Below are 26,678 nucleotides of genomic sequence, written 5' to 3' on the forward strand. Positions count from 1 at the left end.
AGATTTCCTCGTAGTCCTTTTTTTCTCACCCCCCTGCTACCTCCTCGGTGGAAAGCAGGGAGCCCGGCAGGCGAGCTCGGCCGGGGCAGCAGGAGGTCGGGATCCGGGGGCTGCGGTGGGGATTTAGGGCAGCCCCGGTGTTGTCTCGCTCGGAGGAATGGGTGAGTGCCGGGATCTGCGGGGGGCTGTCAAGAGAGAGGGAGCCCCATGCCTATGCCGTCATGTGCCGCCGCGGCTCCTTATTGACTTTACTCGTGTTTCTACACGTCGGGACAGCGCGCCGAGGGGCAGAGCCGGGAGGAGGAAAAGCTAATGACTGCTCGGTTTATTATTAATGTTATTATGCGAGCGTGAGGCAGGATAGCAGCAGAGTGGATGGCTGCAGCCTATGGCATGTTGTATATTATTCCTGACACCGATCGGAGTAGTGAACGTTTTAGCACGTTTGTTTTACAGCCGGCTGTAATCGTGCTGGTAGGCGCGAGCAGCCCCAGAACTGCTCCCTACAACGCGGGGCACGGGCAGTGCTGCAGGAGCGGCGCTGCCACCGCCTCTCCCAGATCTAAAAGAATTTCCTCAACTGCTTTTCCTTCCTCCTCCTCCCCCCCACGTCTCTGAAAATGGTTTTCTTTTTTCTTTCTTTTCTTTTTCTTTTCTCCGCCTGTGGCAACAGAGTTGAGCTTTCTGTCGGGGCGATCTCATGTTTTCATCTCTGGAATGTGCTTTCCTGGAATATGCTCAGTGCACGGTCCGGAGAAATACGACATTTGTTGCCACGGGTTTTTCCTGGTGTGTTTTTTTTTTTTCTTTCGTTTCTTCTTCTTCTTCTTCTTCTCTTTTTTCCTCGCTTTTTTTCCCCCCTTCTTTTTAATTTCGGTGATATTCCGCTATTTGGGAACACCGTGTCCGGGGGGTGCCCGCTCAGTGGCATCGTCCTGTGGATGCCCTCCCGAGCACCTCGCTGTGTCTGACGGCCGTGTGTGTGCGCTTGCTTGCAGAACCAGCCTTCGGAGAGGTGAACCAGCTCGGGGGGGTGTTTGTCAATGGGAGGCCCCTGCCCAACGCCATCCGGCTCCGGATTGTGGAACTGGCGCAGCTAGGGATCAGGCCGTGCGACATCAGCCGCCAGCTCCGCGTTTCCCACGGCTGTGTCAGCAAAATCCTGGCTCGCTACAACGAGACCGGCTCCATCCTACCGGGGGCTATAGGAGGCAGCAAGCCGCGGGTCACCACCCCCACGGTGGTCAAACATATCCGGACCTACAAACAAAGGGATCCGGGCATCTTCGCCTGGGAGATCCGGGATCGCCTGCTGGCCGACGGCGTGTGCGACAAGTATAACGTACCGTCGGTCAGCTCCATCAGCCGCATCCTCCGCAACAAGATCGGGAACCTGTCCCAGCAGGGCCACTACGAGTCCTATAAGCAGCACCAGCCGCCCCCGCAGCCCGCCCTGCCCTACAACCACATCTACTCCTACCCCAGCCCCATCGCTGCCGCGGGAGCCAAGGTGCCCACGCCGCCAGGCGTGCCTGCCATCCATGGCACCATGGCCATGCCCCGCACCTGGCCATCGTCCCACTCGGTGACGGACATACTAGGCATCCGCTCCATCACGGACCAAGGTGAGGAGGGGGCCTAGGGTCGCGAGCTCCGGGGCTTCCTAGCCCGAGCCGGGCACTGAGTTTCTGCGGGACGTGCCCCGTGATTCGGGTACGGTGCAGGTCCGGGGGTGCAGCGGGCGTGATGGCAAACATCGGCAGTCCTCGGTGGTACCGGGGCCGAGTTGCGGTGCCGGTCCCGGTGCGGCCGGGGGTGTTCGCTGCCTCCCCCGGGCCGTAGGCGCCACTTCGGCGTTACCGAGCAGTCCGTTCTCCTTGCTTTTCGCAATCAGGCCAAACGCGCTCAGGCAGGAAGTTCAAATGTCACTTAATTGCCTTAATTCTGATGCTGTATTTTCCTTCGAAGCGGTGGTCCGGGAAAACGAAACCCCGAAGGTTTGCTCCCTCTATCCTTTCCACCTTCCTTCTGTTTCTCCGTCTGGGAACCGCGCCGCGTCCCCCGGTCGCTCACTGCACTTTGCCGCCGAGAAAGGGACATTTTTTCCATGTCGGTTGGTGCCAGGCGGCGGCTGTAGTTCCAAAAACAGTCGAGAAGAACCTCTGCCTCCAGCGCTCCCCGCGTCCCAGTCTGCCCTTCCCAGTGAGCGGAGGGGGGGCCGAGTCCTGCTTTCATTGAGTTCTTTAACGGCGGCAGTCCGGTTCCAGAAGGGCTTCTAATGCGAAGCGATCCTTTACGCACTGCGAGTTAATTATCTTATACCGACTTTGAGATAATAACTTTTTTTTTCCCCAAGCAATACATACGCACACAACTGATTTATTTAGAAGAACACACGTACAGTTTTTTTTTTTTTTTTTTTTTTTTTTTTTTTTTTTTTTTTGCATTTATTCGTCCTCTGCTTCACGAACTGCTTCTGTCCTCAGCACTGCCACAAACACAGACGTGTCTGAGTTAGCCTTAGCAACACCCTCCCGGCAGCGCCTGGTCTGGATCGGGGGGAGGTGGTGATGGCAATAAGCATTAAATAAGCATTAAAAAAATGCGAACTGTACGATCGCACAAGAGTCAGAATTGTGTAGTGAGCCCTCCTATTCCTGCCTCCCGCAGAAACAGGCCTCTGCCCTCACGGCCGCCTCTCCCCGTCTCTCAAGCGCGGAGTTGCCCGCGTCTTCCCGTGGCGTAAGCCCTCCCCACCTCCTTCCCAGCCCCGGGCTGGGGCTGCCGAGCGGCCTCTGCCGCCGATGGGGGCTGTTCGCCTTTGATTTATAGGATAAACTGACCTCGCTGACACGGAAAGGAAGCCCCTATTCATGGGAAAGTGTGAGATCAGCAGAAAAGGGCACTCACCGAGAGGGCTCAATTTCTCAAGCCGGCCCCATGTTGGTGCCCCTCCAGTGGCCGAGGGGCTGCGCAGAGCCGCTCTCAGGGCGGGTGCGGACCCGCACGCTGCTCCGCCTGGGGCGGCCCGGGAGAACCGTGCTTCCTCGGCTCCGGGTCGTGCCTGGGGACTGCCGCCTGCAGAAGCGCACGCACAGCCCGGATCCCCGTGCTGCGGCTGCTACGCGTAAAGGGCAGGGCGTTTTTCCCCTCTTTCCACCCTTTCCGTTTGTTTTTCTCTTCTTTTCTTTCTTTTGAGATTTCTCTCTCTCTCTCTCTCTCTCTTTTTTTTTTTTCCCTGTGGTTTGTTTGTTTGTTTGCTTTTTCTTAGTTTTGGTCTCCAAATGTAGTTAGAGCCCGGTGCCGCCGCGCCAGCTTTCCGTTAACCGCGGGCTGCTCTTTGCCCACGGCCACGAGTAGGAGGCGATTCCCGTCAGTCTCCCCGGCAGACTACGGGGAGGGTAAGCACTGGGTCGAGCCAGCTCCGGGCCTGGTGGCGCGACGCTCTTCTAATCAACTGCTAGGAGGGATGGGACGCACAGCCGCCTCCCCCTCCAGGGAGGGCCGGGGGACTCAGTGCTGTGCAGGAGGTGAGGGACGGCTGCCCCTTAGCTCTGCCTCTAACCTCCTGCCCCCATGTTTCCCGCAGTGAGTGACACCTCGTCGTACCCCAGCCCCAAGGTAGAGGAGTGGAGCAGTCTGGGCCGGAGCAGCTTTCCCCCTGCAGCCCAGCATGCCGTGAACGGGCTGGAGAAGAGCTCCCTGGAACAGGAAGCCAAGTACAGCCAGGTAAAGGGAGACGGCCGGTCGGGCGGGGGGTGTGTGGGGCCTCCAAGCTCAGCCCCAGCGCTGCGGCCCCTTCCCGGGGCTGAGCTCCCGCTGTCGGCTGGGTGCCGGCCTTTGCTCTGTACCCCTGCTGCTCTCGGCGCATCCCACCGCCGCCCTGGTGGCCGCGCTGCGGGCTGTGCGCGGCGCTCGGGAGGTAGGGGAAGAATTTGAGAATAAGGTGTATCTGCTTCCTACGTGAAGCGTTTTTAACCGCTTAAGTAGACTGCGGACTGCCAGTAATTTTATTACAACACAATATAACCGCGACTTAACAAATCTCTGTCTAAATCCTTGTGCCCGCTAATCAAATCTCGTGCCAGGGGAAAAGCTTTAAAAGAGTCGGCTGTTGCTAGCTGGGCAGCGCAGGTTTCAGAAAAACACAACCAAACCGAACAAACCTGACTGTACTTATTCCATCCAATGGAAACATTTCAAAACATAAGACGGGCTTCTCTGACCCATTGCCTTCCCTGCAATTCGTTTGTCACACTCGTAATGAATTCAAAGAATAAAAAAAAAGGTCTCTTCTTGGTGTGCTGCCGCTCAAGGACAGAGGTATGGGACATGTGTGCTGAGTTCTGAGTCTGCTTTCGGACTCTGTGGTTGGTTTGGTGCCAAGAGGAGCTGAACCAAAACTTTTTTAGCTGTTGAGTGCAAATTGTGTGGCTACTTGCAGTGACCAAGGTAGAATGGGACATACCATAGGCCCCCAGAGTGAACAACCACTTTGTTACATATTCTGTCTTACAAATAATATGATGCCCTTAATGCTATTCTATTTGTTTTGCATTAGATTTTTTCTATTACTGTGTTATTCTTTTGTTCATTGTGTATTACGAAAAATGTGCAGTGTTAGAGTCATGACTGTGCAGTTAAAGACAGAATCAGAGTTAATATTCACCCTTCCACAATTTTATTAGGAAATAAATAACTTATTAGCAATCTTACTAAAAATTATGGAAATACCTTCTGCTGCTGCTGCTTCTGAGGCCGGCTGTGCCAGGGCTGCGTTGTCTTAGGTGCCAGTCTGGGCCATTCATTGATTTTGCTGAAATAGCCACAGGATGTGGCTCAAGGATAATGCACCTTTGGAATCTCATTTACCCCAACGGGCATGCTGAGGAACAATGCTATATACACTGCGTGATTTTCAGTGCTGGTGTCGGAAACTGTTTTTTCTTCTTCTTTTTCACTCTTTCAACATTTATGCTTTCGTCTTCATAATATATTACTGCTCTATTGTCAATAACAGTTCTATTTGGAAGTTTTGTTCAATCTGAAAGATCATCTGATAAATGTAATTTAAACATATTCACTATTTTAAAATGGAGAAAATTGCAATTAATAAAGTGGAATTCACTGATAAAAATACGTTGTCCAGAGAGTTTAAAAGGACAGAAAATCTAAAAAGTATTTACCCATAAGGTCATTTTCTGATCTCTGCTCACTAAAAGAAGATACAGATGAGATTTCTCCCCCTCAATTATATGTATCAGTGGGAATTTCTGTACTGTGGACCAGTCTGTTCATGTAGTGTTCAGCCTTGCTTACCAGCGATTTCATTCATGTGTACATTAGTTAGCTTGTATGTCACAAGTTCAATACCTTACTAATTCAGGATGCATTTAAAGAAAATTAATGTCAAATAAGGACGTGAAAAAGTGTTTTTTTTTTTTTTTCGCAACTTATTTATTTTTGGCCAAAGGTGCAAAGTGACCCAAAATCTTGCTGCACGTAGAACTGCCTTGGCTGCCTGTTTGCTGAAGCTCAGAGAGTCTGGGGTACTCTTCCATGACAACTGGGTCTCACCAAAATGCATCCTTAGATCTTTACATGTGTGGGGTTTTTTTAACCACAAGTATTGCTTCAGTTGTAAATAGACAAGCAGAGGACAGGAGAGAACATTGGTTCATTTATGCAGATCCAGCAAGCAGGTAGCTGGAGTGGTGGGAAAGGGGGAAGACACAGAGAGTTTTTGTGCCAGAAGAATCACATTGCAATAGACTCTCTGTTTGGACTTGACGGTAAATGCAATTTTCATCTCTTCTGTGCAAAGCTCATTGAAAATGCTGGATCTTGAGAAGGCAGAGAGAGGATTTCCCCTGCAGAAGAGAGGTGGCTGCTCTACAGTGCTTGCTCCAGAGTTGTGCGCATACAAACAAGTCAGTGGAGCTCACAACAGGAGCAGAGCAGCACAGAACCCAGCGCATGTGTTTCACTCAGGTTTTCCAGTTATATAAGAGGAGCAGAGGGAATGTGCTCTGAAGCACATTAATGAAGAATTATGTGGGACCTATAGGGGATTCTGTTGTTCCTAACTATTATCAGCTCTATATTTTAAGTATTGGCAGCATTCATAGCACGGATTCACTTGCCTGCAACTCAGTAGTGTTGGTGAAGGATTTCCTCCCACCTCAGTCATGGAAGATAATATTTTATCTCTTAAGAAAGCCCTTGCAAATTCTCTTTGCATGAACAAGACTAGAAACATGGAGCCATAAGGACAGACTCATGTACTTTCAAACTATATTAATTTGCTTCCTTCTTCCAAGGGATACCCATTTGTTTTAGCTCAGGGCTCTGCAGCCTTGTGTTCATGGGGGGTTCCCGTTGGGCTCCAATGCTTCGGCCAGGGCTGATCTGAGAGCAAGCATGGGTGGTTGCATTTTACCCCTTACCTACACGTCAGTGGGAATTCGGTCTCAGAGAGGATTAGACAAAAAAGGGAGGAAAACTTAAAATATGTAGTCAATATGTAAGTCCCACTTGTTTAATGTGAAACTGAATGTCTGAATGTAGAACACTTTTCACTTTAAGTGTTACTAATTTCCTGGTGTCACTGGGGTCTTTGCAATTTTCTTCGGTGTTTGGGTTGGGGAGTTGGAGAACTGCCTGGAGAACTGTCATTCTGCACCAAAACTGCATAGGGAGCCTCAGCAATGCCTTGTGAATTTTGTATTCACTTCTAATTACCTGATGTCCCAAGTTATTGTCCCATGTGTAAGGAGCCACATTACATTTTCCCACTGCAGTATTTTCACCCATTTCTCTTACCATATGGCTTTGCAAACAGTGAAGTTGTGAATCAGAGAAACTGAAAAGGAAACTAGTTATTTTTTGAGAGCTTGACAGTTTTAGGCTGTAAATGTTTTGTATGGAGCTCAGTTACACACCAGTATTCACACTGAGAGGCACATTCAATGTGGTGTTGGGGGGAAGGCTTCTATGGACAACCATATTACTAATACAAAGGATGAATATCCTGAGTACTTTTATGCATTACGCAGCTTATAATAATGGCTGCATTAAGAAAAAATATCAGCTGAAATCACTGGGATACAAATCCAGTCATACTCTGTATTTGAAATGAAATCATTTAATAAGTATGTATCATTTTCATAATTCAGTTTTCATCGATCTAATGCTTGTGCCTTTCTGGATGCGTAAAGTGAAAGAACTGCAGCTGGTATTTAGACATGTATGAAAATATGGAAGGTCTGACATATGCCTGTCTGATTTGTTGAGACGCAAATTGCTTTGGAAATATATTTTTTTCAGAATTATTTTCTGTGTGTATTGCAGGAAGCAGACATGCATGCTGCCAAAGGGAGCTAATGCTCATTGAGAGGAAAATGTTTGTAACTGGGATCTAAGAGCAAGTGGTTGTTGTGAGTTTACTGGAGAAATGTGTGAGCTGTCTGGAGTTCTGACCCCAAACCTGTCGGAGCTGCTGAGAATAATCCTAGTTACAGGGGCTTGTGAATGCGATTTGGGTAGTCTTTATCTGGCATACTGGGTGGACCCCAAAGTAGCAAACCTTTCACCTCTGCCTTGGCAAAATTTCCTCAGCTGTTCCTGTCTTGAATTCTCAACTCACTAGGATGGCACTCCTTGTTCTGTTCTTTGGCTGCATTCTGATGAGGTAATCCTGATCTCCATGTTGCTTGCAGCATAAAAATGAAGGCTCCATTTTAGTGCAAGTGATTGCAAATAATTGTGGGTGCAATTCTGGGCAATTATTTACACAGAAAATGTAAGCAATGTAAATATTTAAGTTCCTGAACACTGACTGTAGATGAACAATGAATGTCATGGCCAAAGCATCTGTAATTGTTTTTATCTGCACTGCTTGGAACCTGCAACATACTGTTACTTCTTCGTGAGTGAGATGCAAACTTAACTTTAAATGATATGACCCTCCTACACAGATTATTTATTGCAAAATTTCATTAGCAGATTGCTTATTTGACATCTTATATTCTAACCCAGGATTCAGGGAATTGGACTCCTGTTATGGGTCCATGCAAAATCCATTATGATAAAGGTTCAAACCGCCAGCTCCCAACCCATACCTGGGGGAGGGGTTGCTGCTAAGGAGTGGGGGTTTTGGCTTCCTTCCCATACTACCTAGCAGAATTGTAAGCAGAGTTCCTGTCTGGTGCAAGGGCTCAGACCTTGGCTTGGAGACTCTCCAGTTCCGTCTTATCTCCAGACCAGTGCCTGTTATTATAATACAATCACTAAGATGGCTTGCTTGAGGTCTAGGCATCCATGTCAATGCATGTTGTGGGTGAGGGGCATGAGCTGATCCCACTACATGCACCCGATTCCTTCCCAGGTGATCTGGATGGCACCCCATTCGAACCCCATTTGTGAGACCTGCCTCTTACTGGCCACCTGCTTCCACGGCCAAAACCCAGTGCCCTGCCCACCAACCCACATGGCTACAGGGCACTCCACCTGGATGAAACTAATAAAGAAAGTCAGAGAGGTGAGTGAATGGTACAATGATACTTGGACTGCATACTGAGCACCCTCTGCTCCAAGGGCCCCAAGTGGCCAGGAGCTCTGCTGTGACGAGGAGGCCCATGGCCTGGAAGGTGAGAGTGGTGGGAGATGCCTATCACAGCTAGGGAGCAGTGTTGGGGCAAGAGGAACAAGCAGGACTTGATCTCTTCAGTCTTCTGGTACTTGCAGGAGAGTGAAAAGTAGATAAAGGCTGTATAGTGTGTTTGTCTATTGTGGCAATTTATCGGCACTTAGGGATTGTGTATATGCCTAATCATAATGATGAAGTCTATTAAAGGGGTTGTGATTTCACCCACCATAACTTGCCAGCTGCTCAGTAATTGCCTTCATAGCATCAGGAATTTGTTAGACAAAAGGGAGTGCAGTTTTGGTTTTCCCTAAAGAGGACAAAGTGGGGGCTTGACCAGTTTGACCCCATACTTACCCAACTTTTAACCTGCAAAAATCCCTTTGATGTCTCTGTGTTTGTAACGTCTCTTTCTATCAACTTCAGTTTCATTAAAATGACACTATATTTAAATTACAATGTATTGTTACATATACTATATATAGAAGACATTTTTAAAGCAGATTTTTGCTAATTCATCATAGTTTAAAACATTGTAGGAAGAACAAATGCTTATTCCACTCGTGTTTATTTGTTTAATGTCCATAGTTGGCCTGCACAACTCCAGATTTTGCCACAATACTAGGGGTGAATTACTGTGCGAATCTGTTTTAGAACAATGCAATTGTGTTGCTAGTCCTACTCAGGGGACTTTGTTCTCATGGCATGATTTTTCCTGAGCTTTCCTTTTGTCCCACTAAGCACAGTATATCCATCTAAAGGAAGTTCAAATTCCATCTTTATAATCAAAGTCAAACTTTGTACTCGGAGTAAATAGGATTGTAAGGTTTACTAAATAATAGAAAATAACCCAAGAGCCAACACTTTCACTGGAAACGTGGTGAGTTCCATTTACACTGTTCTTTCTAAACTGGAGAGTGAATGGAAAACAACAATTCAGTGAACCTACAGCACTTGCACAATACTCAACTTTTGGGAGACATTTTAGGCAGACCTATTAGTACATGCCTGATGTGTCCTATGTGATAGAAATCATTTCACTGTGAAAATCACCTAAAATCATTCTCTTCTGAGGAAGCATCTAAAACACTGGCTCGCCCTTTTCCCTAGGAGAGCACTCTGTTTTCCCTCAGTACACCTTGTCTCAGCCTTTTTTCTCCCATCTCTCCTTCCCTCTGCTGTTTTTGTAGTGGATTTCAGAGATTGTTTTTACCTGTTTAAGTCTCCGTGAAGGAGGTTTTTTATTTTTTTTCTTTTGTTTCTGTTGTAGTTGGTTTTGGAAAAGACATAAAATGCCCACTGCTCCTTTAGGAAAGGATCAGTGATGGTGTATAAATTCCAGTTATTACTGTTTCCAAAAGAGTGTTTTTATTTCCCTGAAGAGGCTGAGATTCAAAATTTGATAAGAAAATATAGTTAAGAGTGATCTTGATGCATGTCGCAACTTCAGTTAGAACACTCAATTGATCCTATCTGATTTCTGTGTTATTCAGTGCAGCTGGGGATGCCCACAAGTAAAGGAAGGAACTTTAAGTTAATGAAAAAGCACACTAAGCATAGGGAATAGGATCTGCTCATTATTAAGCAGATGAACTTTATTTTAGAAGTAGTGTGATTTGCTCATGTGGTATAGTGTAATGCAAGAACTATTGAATTTAATAACGGGGAAAACAGATGTAGAGATAAAAGCATCAGAGTAAGAGAGATGGTATAGAATTGGATAACTAAGTATGTTTGCAATGTGCAAAGCACTTAAGCCTGCATGTTCTCTGTTTTAACGGTGTATTCAAATAGAATATCAGCATTGCTTTATAGAACATAGAGAGAATGAGAAATCCTGTAACTCCTCAGCCTTGAAAGTTTTCTTCCTATTTTTCAAAGCTCAGTGTTCTGGGAATCAACCCAGCTCAGCTGCAAGACAGACTGACTGAAAACATCTTGCCCATGTGTTATTTTAAAAGCTCCTCAATTTCTGTGTATTACCTCTCCAGTTCTCATTGAAAATCAAGGCACATGTTTCAAAGTAGTAACCTACCTACGAAATGTTCCCCCTCTGTTCAAGGTTTTTTGGACTACGAAATCATTTAATGATTTTGAGATTTTCAAATTTTCAGAATCTGTCCACCCTAGTCTTCTTCTGCTTCCATTAGCAGAAAATGAAAGTGGGAACTTGTTCAGTAAAAGAAGGTCATCATATGAGAATATGGACATGGTCTAACATGAGCTATGAACACATTTTTGCAGAAAAAATTCCAATATCAGGAGAAGACTGCAAAAATAATTTGCAGGATCAGCTCTAACTAGGTTGCCACATACGTCTTGCCATCTTGGCAATTTTATTATGTTTTTCTTTAAAAATTTCTTAATATAAAGTTATCATAAATTGGAAAAATGAGTTCACTGCTCACTTCTGTAGTGTTTATTTTTTAGGTGACTCTGACTTACCTCTGTAGGACATGAATTTTAGTGGGATGCTGATTTTGAATGAGTGATTTTAGGAACATGTAATTTTTCTCATTGATGGTGACATACTGAATAGCAGCTTCAGAATTTAGCTCTAATTTAGTTAACTACAATGTGCACTAAAATGTTTTATTTTAAAAGCTTAAAAGTAACATAGGTGTATTGCTTACGTCTTTAGGTAATGCTGTTTTCTAAAATGAGATTTCCATTACATGCCTGCTGATGATGTTTTACTTGGAAAATTTGTTTACGCTTCCCTTGGGATCCCATGTGTTGGTTTGATTTATAAATCATGTTTAACCTCCAATTTAAAAAGGGAGATTTAGCATATTTGCTTCCTTTATACTTTCAGCTTGCATTGATTGCTCCTAGTCTTGTTATGATCACCTTTTTGACTGATGATGTGCACGTCACAAAGAACGTTAGCTATCCTCCGGGTTTTTAAAGTCATTTGCTCTTATGATTGAAGGATGAGATACTCAGCTCTGCTCCCTGCTATGCTTTTCCCTTGCTGTGGAAAAAATGGCTCCTCCAGTAGCTACTTATGTCTGTGTTTTCAGGACATTCAGCAGTTCCAGAAATTGTTAAAGCTTTTTGTTTTGAAAAATGAGCAGCGAGAGTGTGGAGCTCCGTAGCCAAGGTCAGCTCTATCTGCTGGCAGCTGCTGCTCACGACACCATGCTCACACCTCCATGGAGCTGTTTCATTTGCTTTTAGGGAAAGGCCCTGAGCTGGAGGATAAAGGCAATCACTGAGTTCGCTGATCCAATGGCAGAGAGGCTTCCTTCCACCCAAGGAAGTGTTAGAGTTGGGAAACATGAAGCAGCAACCAGAGGAGTGTTCCTGAAGCTGTGGCACAGGCAGAGCTGCTGCTGGTTGTGGCAGGGGAGCTCTTGGGCTGAGTTATGTCCAAGCTCATTAGAGCTGTCAGATCAGCTACCTTGGTCTTGAAGCCAGTGCCATTTCTCCAGAAACGCTTATTTCCTAAGCGTTTAGAATGCTTCCACAAAACAAATGCTTCATCTACATAATACATTACCCCTACAAAATAATATTGTAGCAATTACGTTACAATGGACAGAGGGCTCAAACAATTAGAAACAATAACCTTAACATAACAGAAATCATCTGCATTCTTTTGGACAGAGTCAGCTGCCTACTTTACAGTCAGACTAAGAAAATGAGGTGGAATCTATATCTCATTTGTATTTGTGTAAACTTGGAATGAGATTCTTTGCATGACTGCTGACAATAATAGTTAACCTAAATGCAGACTTGCAATTTTGAATGCTACTTCTGAGAAAATGCAGATGACTCTGGGTCATTTTTGGAAACATTTAGAAGCCACATGTGAAGGGATCACAGGGAGAGGATCTAATTTTGATACTCAGAACATACATAGCAAGCAAAATGCTGAGAAAGAAGAGCAGAGAAAGGGGTGAAACAAAACAATATAACTCAGTTACGGGATGTAAGTTGAATTTATGCCTGAAATTGGAATCCAGCTTGTGTTTTCCCCAGTATTAACATGGCCAAGGCAGAAAAAAAGTCATGTTGCTTGTCTGCCATGGATTTGATCAGGAAGACTGTGCAGAAATTTTGTGACCTGAAATGCAGGACAGAGGAGGCCAAGGCTGAGCTGTATGGCATGTTACACCAGTGTAAGCTCCACAGCAGAAACTGAGTTGTGGATGGCGATCATTGGTTTTGACTTGTAGGAATCTAAACAGCTAGTGGAAGTTATTTCTTCCAAAGGCAATCCCACCCCTTTATGTCCCAAATCTCAAACAGACAGAAAGGAACGCACTGCACTTAGAGTGTCTAAAACGACAAGTCCCTCTATTAAAACTACTGAGTCAACTCCTTCCGTGGTGAAAATGCACCCACTGTCATCATTTTATATCACATAAAGTGACATTTTAAGTCCCTGTGTCTTTGATTCCTCCTGGATATTCCTTTCACTCATGCTGGAACGTATCACAGTAACTCAGTAGAATGGCATGAGACTGAACTTGTGATCCTGACTCGGCTGTTGTTTGCAGGTACCTTTGTGAGAACATGTTCCACTGCATTCACAAATCACGTGTTCTAGGTTGACAACACAGCGCTGAAATTTAGAAGTAGTTATTCTATCAGTTGCTCCCAAACATCAGTAGAGGCAGCAATGCAGAGTGATTGTTTCCCTCAGCTCTCTGTAGAACCCAGCTGGTGAAGCACTTCCATCAGGAACTCTGATCATAGGCACAGCGGACATTCTCCCTCAGTTAGAACTCCATGTTAGCCTATTTATTTTTAAATTGTTTCCCTTGAAAAGCAATGGTTTGAATTAAGGAAAAAAATGTTTATAAAACTTAAAAACAAGGTTCAAGAGGCTCTTCATTTAAAACAAGTTCCAAGGGTTTTAAAAATCCATAATCACCATGGGGCTCTCACACTCCTAATTATGAATGTTTGGATTTTGGTGCTCATTTCCCCTGACCAAAATACTGCAGGATAAATTATTCATCCACTATGTACAGGCTCATGGAACTTAATCCCCTCCATTTATTTTAAGTTAATGTCATGCTTGTAAAAAGTGCCGGATTGACCGACAAGAGTCAACCCTTCTGATAACCTGCATGCTCTATCTACAGCTGTTTAGCAGAAAAGCCCTTGTGGTTAAAATCATTGCATCAAGTCCCTCAATGCTGAAAGTCAGAGAGGAAAATTAGTGGTTTTTTTTCTGAGTGGCACAGTTTTAAGTCTCATAGGGTGAGGTTTCCCTCGGCTTTGAATTGGGACTAGAGGAGCTGCTTTGCCAGGATGGCACAATCTGCCACTGAAGCAGAACCCTGCTCTGTGTGGGGACAGCCCTGGCTCACCCCAGTGCTGTCTGCTTTCCTCAGACACCTTCTGACTTTCACATCACCCAGTCTTCAAGCAGTAAAGTTTGGTAGCACTGGAACTAACATACAAGGGATTAATTTATTTAGTGAGGCAGAGACATTAGCTTTCAAGCATCTGACAGGTCCCTGGAAGTCCCTATACATGTGTCTCCACGTTCTGCACCAAATGTTTCGGGCAAGATCTTTCTCACATTCAAAACAGTTAGACAGCATGAAAACATCAGTTCTCATGGCTGTAGGTTAAGAAAAGCATGACCCCCAGCGTGGGGTCAGGCAGGGCATGGGCCAGGGAGCCCTCCCAAAGGCTGTGTGGATGAGGCCACCCTGTTTCTGGCCAGAGGGAGTTGAGCTGCAGGGCTGGGTATTGCACGATGCTGATCATCCTCAGTGTTGAAGTACTGGCCCTGGTATATTTTATTTATGTATATAGACATAGTCATCGTCTCTAGAAACTTTTTTTTTCCTGGATGCAGAGTTTAGGTTTGTGCACAGCAGGAAGTCATTTCTTGAGGGCTGAAAGTTGCCTTTCTCACCAGCAGACTCTTGGCCTGTGATAGTGGGGTGGGGACAGGTGCGAGGCAAAGTGATCGCACCAAGTGGTATTTCAGCTTGGTATAATGCAGCATTGCACACAGCTTTGAAGGATGCATCTTTTCCCTAAGTACGAGTACTTATGCTGCTCTGATGAGATGTTAGAGCATCTGTCTTTTGTAAAGAGTTTTAGGAGGAAGTACCAGTGGTTGGAGAGCATCCTATAGCACGGCGGTCTGTACAGCATATGGGAAGCATTTTCTCTACAACAAACAAGGAGGCTGGCTTTTCCCAGAGCCATGTGTTAGAGGGGAGCAGTGACAAGGCAGAAGGCTGGAGGGACATGTGCCTCCTCTGTAGCCTAGGAAGAGTCTTACAACGGTGCAACCAAGGATTCATTCATGCTGAGGCATCTTACTTAAAATGGTACTTCTAATCTCTAACCTGCTGCTGGGCACCAACCTGTTTGGGAGTGGGAAAGCCTGGAGGAGCACATGGCCATCCAAGAATCTCTTCTGAGCCTCCAGGCTGGCATTTTGGCTGCCCCATGTAATGGGACTTCCCAGGGACTTGTTCCGGGTCTCCCTTCAGCCCCCAGCAGGGTTTATGCCATTCTCCATGCAGAATTCCATGGGGCTGTGGGCCCTGATGCCTGTGTTACAGTCTGTCTCTACTGGCTCTGCTGCCCTCATGAAAAGCTTTTTGCTGCTGTTAGGAAAACCAGAGATAGGCTCTTTTCTTGTTTTGTGCTTCGTGGAAAAATACTTACATGGCGGAAGAGGCACAGAGCTTGGGGAACAGCAGCTATTCTGGACCGGTCATGTTTTTTACCTTCAATAAATTCAGTGAAATAATTTTCCATGTGATTTAAGAAGTGTAGTAATTTACAGTGCAATTATTTGAGGGTTTGTATTAATTAGTATTGCTGAAAACACTGATATTTAGAACCAAGGCTAAAGTGTAATTCTGAGACACAGTAGGAGACATGTAATTGGAGTTGAAGGTCAGGTCACATATTTGGATTTTCAAAAGAATAAGGTGAGTTCAGTCTCAACAAAGCGTTTATGGATTTGGAATGACAATTATGTTGCTGCTGCAGCTGTATGTTTTGTACTAATTAATATCCCTATTTGAGACTTATGTCTGGAATCCCCTCACTGTCTCCTGCTGTTTTAGATTGCTGCACACATTTACATCGACTCCAGCAGGATTACGCCTTGTTTTCCCAAGCAGCAATGAGAAGACAGTCCAGCCAGGGCAACTGAGTTACACTGGTAGGAAACATAAACCTGAAACTGGGCCAGTGCCATTTATGGGGATAAATACTGGAAATTTGGGCAGATGCAATTCAAACAGAGATTGATCAAGTAAAATGTTAATAGTGCCTGAAGTTTCAGCAGGAACAAAAGTGTGTTTTGCTTCTCAGCTCTGCACTGTCCAGGTTAGGTCCAGTTTTACCAGGTGATTAAATCTCTGAAAAATTGGCAGACATTACATGATCTGCTGAATCAATATCCACTCTTTCATACTCAGAAAACCTTTCCGGGAAAAAATACTACCACAAATCCTAAAACATAAACACTACACAAATCAAAACCTAAGCAAGATAAACGATCCTGTTTTGTTCCTGTTCTGCTGAAGAAGCATTTACAGGGTGTGAAGTAAAACACTGAACTTTTTTATTTAATAAGGAGTCATTCATTGTGAAATCCTACCCCAGCAGACTGAAGGACTCTCCCTTCTTTATTTAAATAGACACCCTTCTCCCTAGCCCATGGTAGGACCTAAGAAAATAGCTTGCAGGAAAAGACCTAGCCCTGTAATTGCTTTGTGCACAGAAGTGCTATTGAAACCAGGAGAAGCTGTGAGCAAAGAACGTTTGCAAAGTTATATTAGAGACACCTAGAAAACAGATTTTAAAAGACATCATCAGTAATAATACTGCAGTTCTGACTCATGCTCTGAGCAAACAGTTACCAAAGAGTTTCAGATGTTTCCATTCCCTAGCTGCTTGTTACCTTTCACTCTGGGGAGCGTTATGTCAGAATATGTGCCCAAGCCTGACTGCTGCAGCTCAGGGCTGAGCCTGCTGGAGCTGGAGCAGGTGAGGTGCTGGGATGGGTCCATCACAAATAGCAGTAGCATTAAGACTTGAGCATCAGCATTAGATGCAACCATGGGCTGCAGGAGTCCCTGGCATTGCAGGTGGGAATACAAGGAGGTCATACTTGTAGAATCGTAGAATATCACAAGTTGGAAGGGACATACAAAGATCATTGAGTTCAATTCCTGGCTCCACAAACGACTGCCTAAACATCAAATCATAAAAGAATCACCGAATAATACTTGTCGGTCCTTGTCTTTCTCTTGATATGTGTTCCTTAAGTGTCAGCAGCTGGTTACGGCCATGGATAGGCTCCTGGAAGAGGTGTGTGGGGCTGATTCAGAAAGTTGGTCTTAAAAGCAAAACGCAAAGGCACCTCTGCACCATGGACATCCAGGAGAATGATGACAGGTGGCTCTTCAGGTGTCTGTGTCCAGCTGTCACATGGGCACCACTGGTCCTGGCTCTTGTACAAAGCCTCAGCAGCTTTGTTTATGGCAGATAGGCTTTGCCCTAGAATCATAAACTCGCTTGGAAGGAACTTGAAAGATTATCTAGTTCCAATTCCCTGTAATGGGCAGGGACACTTAGATCTGGCAGCTCAAGCTCCCATTCAATCTGGCCTTGAACACTTCTAGGGATGCGGCATCCACACCCTCTCTGAGCAACTTGTTTCAGTGCCTACCACCCTCACTGTGAAGAATTTCTCCTTTACATCTAAAATGTCTTCCTCCCATAGAAACATGTCTTCCTTTCCTTTCAGACACACAACGGCCTCCCAGCAGTTGGAAGCTTTGTATCCACACCAGCCATGTCTCCCTACGCCACGTCGGCTCAGGTGTCGCCCTACATGCCGTACAGCGCGGCTCCCTCCAGCTACATGGCAGGCCATGGTTGGCAGCATGCTGCAGGCACGCCACTCTCCCCTCATGGCTGCGACCTCCCTGCCTCGCTGGCCTTCAAGGGCATGCAGACGGCCAGGGAAGGCAGCCACTCAGTTACGGCCTCTGCTCTCTGATGCAGTAGCTGCTCCAGGCCAAATGTCTCCAGCACCGGGCTCACAGACTGCTCTCCTCATGCAGGCGGAACCAGGCCTTTCTCCTCCTGACTTGTCTCCCGCAGGACTTTTCGGGACTGAAAGAGCTGAAGGCAGCATCAGAAGCAGAGGGGAGCGTGCCGTTGCCCTTGCACTCTCTAAGTAAAGATCTCATGTCCCTCAAAGGGCCTGTGGAAACACTCCTCTGGTCAAACCACACATATTTATTCTTAATCACCACAGAGTTGTTAAATGTGCAATTGTTGTTAAGATTTGTGTAGAAATCAATAAAGAAAAATAATCACAGGAAATTCTGCCATGCCTCAAATCAGCAAAGGTGGTTAAATCAAAGGGATCTGCCAATGACCTGTCTCTAGAGAACAAATAAGGTTTTGTGGTCCACTGCTATTGAGAGGTCACTTTTTTTTTGTCATTTTGTTGAGTTTTGGTAGTCAAATATAGAACCAAGACAATGTGTGGCTCTCAGATACTTCTGGCATTTCATCATCATCAGGCAGTAATATATTTGTATTTTTATCCATTTGTAAATACAGGCTTTCAACAGCATTTGTTTTCACTTCCCAGTACATATACTTCTGCTTTTTTTTTTCCTCTTTCCTTGGAAGTTAAGAAGGTGACTTCTGGCTATTTTCAGTTGTCTTTGCATGTTTGGCGTGGTGATAACTTCAGGTGATGAGGTTTAGGTTTGTTTCTTTCATCATTTTTTTTTAATTTTTATTTTTTTTTATTTTTTTTTTCTACGGTGGAAGGTTCAGCATCTCATGAAATACAGTTATTTCTTTAGCAGAAGATTCAAAGGCCAAAATCCTGCCAAGTAACTCTCCCCAGGTGCCCTCAGCCTCCCAGGTTCACAAAACACCACTTCTGTGTTAAGTACACAAACAGAAATGAATGGAAAATATCTGAACAAAGCTGAAAACTGGAGAGAAAAAATGCTGTTATTGTGAAATGTGCAAAGATGCTTATAAAGCCATGTAAGTTAGCAAAACCACCGTGAAACAGAATTGTATTGTCATTGTCGGCTCACTTATGTCCAGCATTTTTGGCCCCAAGATTATGCTGTAATTTTTTTTAAAGAGGAAGTTGTCTTTAATTTCTGCTTTAATGAATGTAAAATACGGCTCTTGGTAAGGTTTACATTGTTGCTCTGAAGCATTTTTTTCCCTTATAGGTATACTGGTGGTGGTGCTACAAACACAGATATTTAATATTAACGAGTTCCCTTTCTAGACTTCTGTATCCAGTGGCAAGTACTCTGTCCCAGTTATTTTGCTTTAAACTTTATTGACTTTAATCCCAAGAGAGCTAACATTCTGACCTTTGAAGATTTACCTGTTTTCTTTGGGCAATAATAAAATTCTGAATATTATTCCAGAATGCTTTCCACATGCTGTAGGTATGTTCAGAACATGAATATGGAAAGAAAAATTAAGATCGGTGTGAGATTTCATATCATTCATAGAATATTAATATATTGTGTATTTTTATAAATGTGCAATAACTTAAATTACATCAGAGATGGTTAAAACAAAGGAGAAAATGTCATTCTTCAAATATTGCTCTATCTCCATACCACATTAAACATTAATTCAGTGGGAAGGTAAAATACAGTCCTCTCTTGAAATACAGTCCTCTCTCTGTGGATTTCCAAGTCTCATCACTGAGATGGCTGTGGGCAGTTTCCTAACAATAGAAGTAACCAGTACAAATGTTGCACACAGTAAATCCACTAAAATACAGATGTATGCAACTGGCTGCTGCCACCGTTGCTTTTTGCATTAAAGTATAGTTAACTGAACAGTATTTCTATAAAAAACACACGTATTGTATTATGGCCCTAAGGAAGGAAAGATCTGATCTCGGATGTGATCCCGTACTCTCAGGCCTCAGTACAGCTAAGGAGTTCGACAGCTGGTTAGCTTTAACGAGATGCTTAAGCCATTGCCTTTCAGTAGAACATTTTAAAAAATACTCTGTTGGAAACCACTACATGCAACAAAATGTGCACACAAAGTGCATTTCCACACTGCCATGCTGTTAGTGAGGTGACTAACTATTTTGTGTTCATACAGTTGTAGCTGAAATAAGGTGAAGGTTTACGCACAAAAAAACCCACAAAAAAATGGGTTTAATTCCAGATAAGCTCTTAAGTAAAAATAAAATGAGAATTAAGAAAAAGGAAAAAGATCATGAGCCAGTAAATGATTTAGTTGACAATAGGACTTCAGCTTTCAACCATTTTTTTCTGGTTTATAAAATTATTGAGCAAGTGTAGCAATTGTCACCCATACAACACAATGCACATCAAAGGAAGAAGAAATAAAAAGGTAAAGGAAGAGCGGTCTTCCAAATCACACCTTTTGGAGTACTAAGGATTCACAAGTCTGTAGTGGAGTGCAACAATGAAACTTCTGGAATAGAAGTCTTCTGAGATGCCCATAGGATATTGGTGTGTTTTAGAAGATACTCAGAGAAACAGAACTTTAGCTTGCATGAATTGTTTGAATTATCTTGCCTTCATCTTAACTGGGCTAATTTTTAAAGCCAAGACAAGACATGACATCAATTAATCCTTGCTTGGGAGCACACACAACTTCACAAACTATCTTTCCTTTATGTTTGTTCAGCGCAGCTCTTCACGCATTTGCCTGGTGTAAATAATACCTGACCACACGTGGAAAATCAGCATTGCTGTATGTGAAGCGTTGCTTACCATGAGTGAAGGGGTCTGACCTTGGCCTTTGGTGATTGGCTTGTAGGTATTTTTTGGTCAAATTTCAAAACTATTTTTTTTAATATAAACCTATGATGCAGAATACTTCTTTGCCTAAGGATTTTCCTTACTGTTTATACTCACTGGTAAACTGAAAACCACAACGTGTTAGCTTATTACCCATTGAACTTAAAGCCACTTTATGATAAATGGAAGGAAAAAAAAAGGAATTGTTTTTCAAATTATAAATAGGATTCAACTGCTGCTATCACGTACAGGGGCATAAATCTGGAGTGAACCCACAGGGGTCAAAGGGTTAATTTGGGAGATGTGAAGACTGTGTGAGTGCAGAATTTAAGATTTTGCTGTGTAAAGCCTAGGCTCCATTCCTAGAGCATCAAATGTTTTCAAAGAAATCAGTGAAGACTAATACTCCCAGTGACAGCCCCACTGTGTTTGCACGGTCCTGAGGTAAAACTGAATCTGACACCATATTACACTAGGAAGGATGGTGGATTGGCCTGGAAAAGGCATTAAAAAAAGAGGCATATCCACTGGTTTGTTTTATAAAAGAATGCTGTGCTTTTTGGCTTGAAAATGGTTCTCTTTTTTTTATCAAAGATGAGGGTGAGCTATTAACTGAAAAAAAAATCATGTTGGAAAGGATGTAAAACCTAAGGCTATATGTATATACAGTATGTTTAAAGTCTTTTATTTTTATATTTTGAATGCCCTAAATTAATAAAAGAGTAATTATGCAGCATTTTGCTTTTCACTTTTGAAATGATCATAGTAGTGTCTTCTCTTTGGCTAAGTACTGATATGGAACCTTTGCCTTAAAATTATAAACTGCAACAGAGCTGATTTTATTAATTTTAGCTACAAAGTAACATAGGAATGAGAAACTGCTGTTGTCAAATTAAGACAAAAGAAAGGTTAACTGGGCATGTCAGCATAAGCATCCTTGAAAGTGCTTAGAATGCACATCTATTTTTAGCCATTTGTTGCTTTTTAATGCATTAAAAAAGCATTCGTGATGAAACTTCATGTGTGAACTGTCATTTAAAAATAACCATCTAGAAAAATATTTCTTTAGGATTGCTGGGAGAAAGGTTTGTACATCTGTAAGAGGAAGAGCATTTGAACTGTAAAGACAGTATGGGGTAATCCAGAAAAGTTCAGCAATTGCAAGGTATGCATTCATTTGACAACAAACCTTTAGATAAAGGGAACATTTTAATGACAGAATAAATTATTTAAAGAGTTCTTGAAAATAAACTGTCAAGTGGCACACCTGCATGAAACGAAACTATGTCCTCAATCAGCCTAGCAGAAATACATTTCATAGAATTAGAAAGAATGGCTAATTAAGACCAGAGCATGTCACTGAAATATTGCTATTGTTACAGTGACTGGGAAAAGCAAGAATCTTAGCTGTGCAGCAATAATTTTTATCAGGAAGGCAGAGGTGTACAGATAGTTAACACTGCATACACGCTGTCAGTCTAGAACACCGTTCTTCCACCCTGCTGTGGTGGCAGAAGGCAAAAAGGTAGTCAAGATGCCCTGAGCTTTTTTAGGATATGAAAGTGGACAAAAAAATCACAGTAAGATCCTGTACATCTAGAAGTATTTCCTTGTTATTTATTCAATTCTTGTATGATTTCCATAGTTGCTTTGTATCTGAATCTAACTTGGTTCAGAGCAATTGTGTTCAGTATCTTCTGTGACCTGAGTGAGCTTCATACAATATATATGGCTACGAACAAGTAGGACATTAAATTCGATGATTATTTCTAATGCTGTGGCTAGCCTTGCTGTATGTTTTCTGTCCTAACTCCCAACAACTTAAGAAGCAGTTCTGCCACTGCTGAAATTGTACCAAAGAAGGTACAACTGGAATGGAAACAGGAACCAATTTTGACACATGAGTTTCTGGAGTTTGGCTCATGTTCTTACTCTGGAGCTGTCTCAGTACACTACCTCAGTATCTGGTCCTAAGGAATTGTTCCAGTTTTCTTTTTTAAAATGCTCTGAAAGTCATTATTTTGCCATTTCAGCTGCACTTTTTAAAGTATTGCCTGCATAGTGTAATTCAGTGTCCAGAGTATTCAGTTTGTCCCTAAAAAACTACCTCGTTTTCATGTCTCCTTTATGTTTTCTCTTGACACAGAAAAAGAAATTACAAATCTCAGTTTGGTTATTTATGTATTTTCAGGCAGGTATCTTGTATATTTTTTTGTACCAAGACCTGAAGATTAAAACTGTTCTGAACTGTATTAACATCAGTAATCTGAAGTTTCAAAACTGTAACGGCTGAGAATCAGTTTCACTTTATTAAAATGTATTTTAGAATGCATATAATTTTAAGGAGTACATTTTTCAGAAGCACTACTTGGGATCAACTGTGTCCTGAAGCCATGCATAAACGTATTCATAAACCAAAAGCATCACTGCACCACCTGAAAGAAAATATATTAATTAACTACGTACAAAATTCAGTACTTTCAAGTTTTTGCAGAGTATTTAGAGTGTGTAATCTAAGACAGAATATGGCAAAGCCTTATTTGAGAAATAGTTAATTCTAGCAATTTCCTAATTCATTAAAAATTCACCAGCTCTTGGTCCATATGTATTTTACTTGATGTTAGACCACAAAATTGATGTGAAAAGCATGTATATTAAATTAAGCTCATTCTCAGTGTACTTCTGATATTTTTTGTAATATTTTTGCAAGATTGATTTGTGTTCATTCTTTTACAAGTTAATTTTTTCATCTCTGCGTATATTTGTGTGTCTGTTAGGAGTTGGATTTGGCCATGAAGGGACAACTTAAGTTACTGAATGACAAAAATTCATGAAAGGCAAGATTCATGAAAGGTTTTCTACTGTTCGCTCATCGCATCTAAATTAGAAGATCGTGGTATTGAAATGAGCATAGTCTTCCTGTGGCTGCACCTAGCTATGAATTCACTGATGAAGTGTTGATTTGATGAAGTGGTTTTATCTGCCCACTAATGGATAACAGTACAAAATCACAGCTTAAGCTCAATAGATAAGCAAAGCCAGACTTAAGCCCTGCTGTACCTGTATCAGCTGTATCAGTTGATGAAGGGAACATTTCAGAAGGTGTATATATACCTAAACATAGAGAAAGAAGCTGCTAGTTGGAGAAGATGCGAAACAGAATTAGGTTCTGAGCTGCAGAGGAGTGTGTTACAGTGTACTGCTGGCAGGTGCCAGCACTGGGGCACAGACATTTTCCTTCCTTTGCCTTTTGCCTGTTGGCTCATTGAACAAGCTGCAGAGGCACTTCTAACAAACAAGTGCTGCTGAACTGGTCTGACCTTTGTACGTGGATGGGATTGGCTCAAACAACTAGGAGCACAGAGCTACCACATGAGTTCTCTCAGTTATTTATCCTTACGAATCATGATCAGACTTGAAATTTGTGAACAGTAACTCCCAGATAGCTAGACAGAGCAGAAGTTTGCAACAGTTAGGCCAATAAACAAACCATAGACACAATGTCTGGATGCTGTGATTTGAACTCCAATCAGGGCTGATTCCAGCTCTTTACATTGCATGATGCTTGTGTATCTCTTTTCCTGAATGTACTCACATGTTGAAAGAAGGAATTACTTTTCCAGTCACAATAAAGATTATGTTATTGTTTCATCAGAAATCCAAATCTTCTTACTAGTTAATGAGACTAGAAAGTGTTTACAATGAAGTTCACACTTAACTGATTTGCTGGATCTGAGCCAGAATGCATTGTAACTTGCAAGATGAAAAGTTTAATTCCAAACTCAGCTGTGCCAAAGTGTACCAGGGAAGCGAAGCCATGATGGCTCCTTGACCTATATATAATTTAGTATCTGAGGGAAAAGGTTCCAGTTATGCTTAGCTGCCTTTTTTCCCATCCCCATCTTCTTCCTTTGCCCTGCACCATAACCAGGCATGGTCTTGTACTTAGTCAGAAGTACTGGGTATGCACACATATACAGACAAAACCAATGCCTCCTTTATTATGCAGAGCAGACTCTATTTACTTTCTTTTAACCATATGTGCTCTTGCCTATTAAACCACCTTGCACAACTGGAACTACAATTTCATGGGAGCAGGATACTGTTCAAATTGGGGCTTCTGCTCCTTTTCACACAGGCTGCCTCTGTGGGCTGACAAAGTCTAAAGGCCCATTGCTTTGCTTTCATCATTAATCAAAAGCAGTTTGGGAAAAACAGCCTTGAAGTCAAAGAAGATCTAGCCTTCAAGCACTATGCCCTTGCATGTGGAGTAACAACTAGTGAGAGGGGTCAGTCAACAACCTAGTCTGAAGCAATCCTTGTCCTCCTGGTCTTCTAGTACCCTGCAAGTCTCCTCCGAGCCCACGCTATTGGCCCTTAGGAGTCCATTCCTTACAGACCCAGGAGAGCACAGGAAGCAGAAAGCAACTGGAATGTGATATGCTTGGGCTCAACTAGCTGAGAGCATTTATACTGGAGAAATTCTAACCTGTGTTTTTAGGGGACTTGATAGAATTGGTACAGAATCACATTAGAGGGATACAACAAGCTTTAAGAAGCACTTCAAAAGCTTTTACAGCTCTGGCATTTGCAAAGATGCACTCTGGCTTATTCACAAATAAAGTACTTTCACTAACTAGCAGTTACTTGGAACTGTGATCATCCCATCTGCATGTGCAAATAATTTTTTCAGATGTTTTATCCAAATTCTTCTATGATACTATTAGATGATATTATTACCCAAAGGAATCATTCAAAGATGGTACAGTGTCTCATTAAGTTGCTCGATGCTCACTAAACTGAGGGGTCTGGAGCACAGGCCTTATGAGGAGCGTCTGAGGGAGCTGGGATTTTCAGTCTGGAGAAGAGGAGGCTCAGGGGAGACCTTATCACTCTCTATAACTACCTGAAGGGAGGTTGTCGTGAGCTGGGGGTCAGCCTTTTCTCTCTTGTAACTAGTGACAGGACAAGGCGGAATGGCCTCAAGTTGCGCCAGGGAAGATTTAGGCTGGACATTAGGAAACACTACTTTTCTGAAAGAGTGGTCAGGCGCTGGAATGGGCTGCCCAGGGAGGTGGTTGAGTCACCGTCCCTGGAGGTGTTCAAGAAACGTTTAGATGTTGTGTTGAGAGACATGGTTTAGTGGGGTTATTGGTGGTAGGTGGATGTTTGGACTGGATGATCTTGTAGGTCTTTTCCAACCTAGCTAATTCTATGATTTTATGACAAACTTCGTCAAGAAATTGAAAAACAGGAAGACAAAAGACCAAAAACAAGAGAGAAATGAGAGAGGAAAAATTACCTGGACCAAGCCTCATGATCTTGGGAATCAAGCCTTTGTACAGAGCCAGAAATCTGCAACAGAAGAAAAACAAACAAGAATTTCAAACAATATTCTTGCTGTAAAAGAAGAATGGAATTTTAGCATGTGTTTGTTAAAATGCTGGCAGAGCACTTAGAAGCAATTATTTGAAATTACACATGTTCAATAGCAGGCAGTATCTGGATTTTAACATTTTACAGAGGCAGATCAGCTAAAGAGAAAAAGTTAATCAATGTTCAGTCAGAAAAGCTATGTTGTGAGTGCAGCCAATCAAAAATATGACTTTAATCAGTGAGACAGTTTTACTTTCAAGACAAGTCTGTTAACAACAGCTGCATACATGGACAAAATGACTGCTATAATTGAATATCAAAGCTACAACTCAGTCCTCACTTGAGAACTATTTTAAAAAGTTGGAAAACATTACTGCCACAAAGATCTGTCCCCAGTTTAATTATTTCAGCAGTCATTTTACAAGTAAATTGGGAAATACTCTGTTTTCTAGTGATATTTTCCTTTTACAAAAGAAAGAGTTGAAAAAATTACACATGAGATATACAAAACATTTATTTGTGGACCATAAATTTTGACAGCCCAGTAAGCCTTCTGTAAAAGTTCACATGAAGTAGGAAGACGTTTCCTTTAATTCTAAAACACATTTTCAAAATGTAACATTGTGCTCTTTTGATATGTGAGTTCAGGGTGGCTTAATGTCCTTGTGAAATCTGAAATATAACAACATGGTTTTATGGACCCATATGAACTAAAACAGAAGTCTGGACATTTATTAAAATAAGAATGTTTTACCCTTCCTCTTTATAGACTGTTGCCATAGTTTTAAGACAGGTTCTGTACTTGATCTCTCCAGGAACTGGCTGTGGTCCTTGAATCCTACTTTTTGCAACATCAAAAGGAATGTTAATAATTGAGG

General features: G+C 42.9%; 2 protein-coding genes across 7 annotated transcripts in view; one reads left to right on the forward strand and one right to left on the reverse strand.

Annotated features, from left to right (window-relative positions):
* Window positions 11-22,452, forward strand: PAX9 (paired box 9). Of its 2 annotated transcripts, XM_021401837.1 has the most exons (4): window positions 11-161; window positions 999-1,625; window positions 3,590-3,729; window positions 17,391-22,452. In XM_021401837.1, exons 1-4 carry the CDS (start codon window positions 158-160, stop codon window positions 17,643-17,645), a joined length of 1,026 nt encoding a protein of 341 aa, XP_021257512.1. In that variant the 5' UTR covers window positions 11-157; the 3' UTR covers window positions 17,646-22,452. The 2 variants fall into 2 exon arrangements, with proteins under 2 accessions (XP_021257512.1, XP_021257513.1); XM_021401838.1 differs by lacking the exons at window positions 3,590-3,729; window positions 17,391-22,452 and adding an exon at window positions 1,969-2,392.
* The window catches only part of SLC25A21 (solute carrier family 25 member 21), a 238,127-nt gene continuing 234,145 nt past the window's right edge, over window positions 22,697-26,678 (reverse strand). For 2 of the 5 annotated variants that reach the window (XM_021401833.1, XM_021401835.1), the window contains 4 exons: window positions 26,555-26,678; window positions 25,727-25,779; window positions 23,485-23,538; window positions 22,697-22,859 (listed from right to left, as the gene is read on the reverse strand). The exon at window positions 26,555-26,678 is cut by the window's right edge and continues 58 nt beyond it. In XM_021401833.1, coding sequence (XP_021257508.1) covers window positions 22,789-22,859; window positions 23,485-23,538; window positions 25,727-25,779; window positions 26,555-26,678 — 302 coding nt within the window. In that variant the 3' untranslated portion in view covers window positions 22,697-22,788. The remainder of the gene's footprint in view (window positions 22,860-23,484; window positions 23,539-25,726; window positions 25,780-26,554) is intronic. The other 3 variants (XM_021401834.1, XM_021401831.1, XM_021401832.1) reach the window with 2 other exon arrangements.

This window comes from Numida meleagris, chromosome 6 (assembly GCF_002078875.1).
Source record: "Numida meleagris isolate 19003 breed g44 Domestic line chromosome 6, NumMel1.0, whole genome shotgun sequence".
NCBI lineage: Eukaryota > Metazoa > Chordata > Aves > Galliformes > Numididae > Numida > Numida meleagris.